Here is a 5011-nt window from a genome sequence, read left to right as displayed (position 1 = left end):
ACAGTTTGGCAGCTGTGTTATGTCTCAAACAAACAAACAAACGAACAAACAAATAAACAAAAAAACAAACAAATCAATATACAAATAAACAAACAAACAAATAAACAAACACACAAATAAACAAACAAACAAGCAAACAAACAAACAAACAAACAAACAAGCAAGCAAACAAACAAACAAACGAATAAACAAACAAACAAAACAAACAAAAGAAGAAAACCTGCCACTGTCAAAGATCTGGGGAAAACGTAAAATTAAAAAAAAGTGCGCCTCAGAACTCTTTCCGCAGGAAACAGCTCCAACACTGTGAAAACTAAACAGACTTGTCAGCAAAGTGAAATAATCACACCACTGCGGATAAAACAACATTAATCCCTTGAAATTAAACAATAACATTATCTGAACAGGTCCAATATAGAAGTAAAATGCAGCAATACATAGTACAGTTCATTACACAATCAAACTAATGTCACCTGTCTGAAAACATAAACAGATTCATTATGTCAGCCGCAACTGTAAACGTCGCCATAGATGCAAACGTCACTACACTAAGCCACGTGACCACTGACCACGGAGACGTCAGAACTCTCTCTGGTCACTCTGGTCATCACTAGTCTCTCCGGTCATCATTGGCCTCTCCGGTCATCACTGGCCTCTCCGGTCATCACTGGCCTCTCCGGTCATCACTGGCCTCTCCGGTCATCACTGCTGTGGCTGCTCTCCTCTCTGCCAGCAGTAGCGGTCGTGGACACAGCTGTGCCACCCAGAAGCTTCATCAGCACCTCCTTGTCGATCTTTCTGGACTGCACGCACATCTTGACCAGGTTGTGCACACTGTCTGGCTGCCACGCGAGGACCTCTGTCGTCACATTGCCACGCATTTTCCTCGTCGTCTTCTCCATCCTCTTCTTCCTCCACTGATGTAAGAGACCGTTGAGAGTGTAGAGGAAAGGGTTGAGCGCCGAGTTGAGCGGTAGCACGAAGATGGCGGCCCACACGTTGACAATGCCCGGTATGGGTACTCCGCGTGCAGCCAGCAGCCCCATGAGACCGATAGGGAACCAGCAGCAGAAGTCTGTCAGCGCCACAGTGAAGAGACGACGGGCGATAGCCAGGTCTCGTTGCTGCTTCTGTGTCCCTGCAGCCACGCTGGACCTTCGGATGACGGTAAAGATGAAGAGCTGACCCAGGCCGATGACGATGAAGAAGATAAAGTTGAGGACGAAGAAGACCCCGAAGGCGTAGTGCTGCCCTAAGAAGTCCTGGCGCGTGATGGGCAGCAGGATGCAGATTCCGTTCTGGCCGTAGAACTGGAGGTCGGCGAGAAGCGGTACTGCTGCCAGTGCAGCGCCAGTGGCCCACACCACGCAGCACAGGGCCACACTCACACCGTGGCTCAGATGGAGCTGAGAGTGGAAGGGAAAGCCGATGACCAGAACGCGGTCCAGCGTGATGAGACAGACCACAAGGGCCGACACTTCGCTGGACAGGAAGCACAGAAAGCCGGCCACAGTGCACACCGGGCTCGTCTTCCAGTCCGTGTCTTTGGTCACGTAGTCTCCGCGAAGCTGAGCGTCCGCTGTGCCGATAATCATCATGTAGACCCCCATCAGTAGGTCAGAGGCGCACAGGTTCTTGATCAGAACGCCAGCTGCCGATGGTGAGTTCTTGGTGCTCATCAACTGTCTGTAGACAAGCACCCCGATGTTACCCACGATGGACAGCCCGCTCAGTCCCCACAAACAAACACGGAAGAAATCCTGAGCGAGCAAGTCACTGCACGAAGACAGCTCATCCACAGGAGCGAGACATCTTCGCAATGTCGAATGAAAATGTCTGCAGCACAATTTAAACTCGTCAGTGTGTAGTTCTTCAAGAGCTGTCAGACCAGACAGTGCTCCCGCTCCATACGTGCGCAGTGGATTCTGACTGATGTCCAGATAGGACAAGCTGGCGAGAGGACGCAGAGCTGTGTCTTCCATCGTCTTCAGTCCAACGTTTGTCATGCGCAGGATTTTAAGGTTCTCAAGTTTGCCGGAATGTAATGTGTTAGTGAATGACCCACCGATAGTTTGTACAAGCAGGTTATTTGACAGACTGAGCTGTTCAAGTCCGGGCAGATGGCTCAGATTCATGGAAGCTAGATCTGTCAAATTGTTAAAACTGAGATCTAGAATCAGAAGCTGTGGCATGTTGACTAGAGTGATATTTGGGAGCCCACAAGAGGTCAGGTTTAGAAAGAAGAGATACTCCATGTAATGGATTCCGTCCAGAGACACGACAGAGGCGTTACTTAGGTCCAGATAGCGCACGTACAGATTCTCCAGAGGATCAACCATTTTGGAGCACGTGTAGGCATGACCTTCACATTGACAGCCACGTGGACAGGTCATGTGACAGAAGAACTCGTCGTCCTTGTTAGCGCAGTGGTAGATCCCATCGCACAAGTAGTCCCAGTGGACACACCTGCCATCCCCACGACACCTGTAGTAACCTGGACAGGTGATGTTGGTGACAGGTAGGCCTTCATCTTCCCCTTGAGGACAGTCCTGCTCGCCGTTGTTGAGAAGAAATGTGGGGATGCAGTGACCCCCTTGACAGTGATAGAACGTGTCAGCGCAGCTTCCGTTCACGTCGTCCAGCTCTGCCAGTCCATAGCCGTTCATATTCACTGCTGCAGGGAAGGGTGGCCTGACATACGGCACAGCCACAGGAGACGAGTACAGGCAATTAGAAACATACTTGGCAAAGTCCTTGGGCACGCAGCCGACCTTGAGACACATGATTTGATCACCGCACGACGCACACGAGTCTTCGTCACTTTCATCAAAGCAGTCTAGTTGACCATCACATTTTTGCTCAGCGCGAACGACCTGAAAGTTTTTGCAGATGAAGGTAGAGACTATGATGGGAGCAAACTGCGGCCGATGACACTTGGTTTCGTCACTGCCATCCATGCAGTCGTCATGTCCGTCGCACACATCTGTGTAGTGCACAGCTGGACCAAACCGACACTGAAACAACGGCAGGTTTCTAAGCGACAAGCCAGGCCCAGCCTCGTCCTCACTCTCCGCTCCCCACTGACAGCTATGAAACGTCTGCACCACGGAGCCGTCCGGGCATTCTTTGGTCGGGAACTCGTCGGGAGTTTTTGATGGCCGGGGGAAACTCAGTCCAGACAGTGAGAACCTTTGTGTTTCACGAGTTGGGTTAGGTTTCATGCAGAAAAAGCCATCGGGATATACCTTAAAGCTGCTACACGGCATCGGCCCCACAAGTCCATCAGTCAGAACATTGAGAGCTACACAGTCTGCCATAGCTCCAGTGGTTTGTAACGTGTGTTGGTCATAGGCTATGGGACTCCCCTTGTCTCCCCATTGCCACAGGAAGCGGTAGAAATGTCGCAGTTTGGAAACCACTGGCTTGACTTTGCTGATGCCCACATTAGCAGTATGAAAGCCACTTTTACGAACCATTCTAGCTGCTATTTCCAATCCTCCTGCTTCTTGTAGGCTGGCTAGTTTGCCTCCTTGTGAGTGACAATTCTGCGCATCATGTTGTGAAAATGTATCCGATCGGTGGTAATTGACACCAGTAACTGAAAACATTTCCATTTTCATAAATTTAGCAAAACAAATATTGCGACAAATGTCGCATTCCAATTAAAGCATGAATTATCTTGACATTTCAACTTTCCGGACCGCCGGTTCCACTTGACTATCATTCGCATCAAAGAATTCTTTAACAGGGATCACGTGACCACCCGCTCAAATAAAGGTACCCCCGACCTGACACAAACGTTAGGTACCAATTAAAAAAGCGACATTATACAGGGTGGTCTAAAAAATTGTAGACAGTTTTGCGTGCCTGTCATTTCTGCTAAAGGGCTCCCACCTATTCTTTTTCACCTGGAATGTCTCACACAAGCATGAAGTAAGGCACATTTTTTTCTTCTTTGCAACATCATTTCTGGCGTAGTTCAATAGTTCATCACATTCTCAATCCAAGCACCTCGTCTCTGGATTACGGCTGCGACACGGACATTGAAGTTGTTGATAACTCTGTCCAAGGTCTCGAGTGGAATCCTCTTGATTTCACGAAGAATGTTCTCCTTAAGCGCTTGTTTTGTCTGTGGATTGTTGTGGTAAACCCTTTCCTTCAAGTACCCCCAGAGGAAGAAATCTGGAGGAGAAAGATCTGGGGACGAGGTGCTTGGATTGAGAATGTGATGAACTATTGAACTACGCCCAGAAATGATGTTGCAAAGAAGAAAAAACTGTGCCTTTCTAAACGTTCATGCTTGTGTGAGACATTCCAGGTTAAAAAGAATAGGTGGGAGCCATGTAGCAGAAATGACAGGCACGCAAAACTGTCTACATTTTTTTGGACCACCCTGTATGTGAATGCCCCTGCTAAGGAGCCTTCTGTGTCTTTAGATTCTTTTTGTTTTGCTTGTGTTCTTGGGTCTAGCTCGCTCTTTATCTTTTAGTTTTCTTTATTAAGTATGAGCGTCCTGGTACGACCTTTGTTTTTGTTTTACTAACGTTAAATATTGTAACGAACAAATTTATAAACGAGAGTGTGGCCGGCGTTTTTCTGATATTAATTTCATGTGCCTGTATGGCTCACGCTGGACACCATGCTAGCCTATGGAGATTTTCCCCGGAGAGCACGGGACGCATGCTTTGTAACAGTAAAACCGTAGTAACGCGCAGTAATTTTTAGGTCACCTTTGTGGTGGATAGCCTGTATTCGTTGTCACTTGCTGGGAAGCCGTTCAGGGAACAACATGTTTTTAGTATAGATAGGTTTTTTGCTCTGTTCCTGGGACCAGTTTTATCAAGTTAATTTGTAATGTTCTGTTTAGTTGCTCGGCCTTGAGCCCGTTTAGATTATATTGATGCTGTCAAAGGCGAGTATCCATTTCTGACTCCATGTTGCTCTTATTTACCGAATTCGTGTAATTTTCGTTTCGAATCTTTGTTTGTTATGACTTCTTTCCGTTTCTTTG

General features: G+C 47.8%; 1 protein-coding gene across 1 annotated transcript; it reads right to left on the bottom strand.

Annotated features, from left to right (window-relative positions):
• Nucleotides 1–511: 511 nt before the first annotated feature.
• LOC138964046 (G-protein coupled receptor GRL101-like) lies at nucleotides 512–3476 on the bottom strand. Its single transcript, XM_070335924.1, has one exon. It carries the CDS (start codon nucleotides 3474–3476, stop codon nucleotides 684–686), a length of 2793 nt encoding a protein of 930 aa, XP_070192025.1. The 3' UTR covers nucleotides 512–683.
• Between the last annotated feature and the right edge of the window lie 1535 nt (nucleotides 3477–5011).

This window comes from Littorina saxatilis, linkage group LG4 (genome assembly GCF_037325665.1).
Source record: "Littorina saxatilis isolate snail1 linkage group LG4, US_GU_Lsax_2.0, whole genome shotgun sequence".
In the NCBI taxonomy this organism is placed as follows: Eukaryota; Metazoa; Mollusca; class Gastropoda; order Littorinimorpha; family Littorinidae; genus Littorina; species Littorina saxatilis.
Note: the sequence above shows the minus strand (reverse complement) of the source record. Positions and strands in the feature narration are given on the sequence as shown.

Bases quoted from the DNA above. Each gene is read 5' to 3' on its own strand.
- LOC138964046 (XM_070335924.1), bottom strand. From the start codon at position 3,476: ATGGTTCGTAAAAGTGGCTTTCATACTGCTAATGTGGGCATCAGCAAA.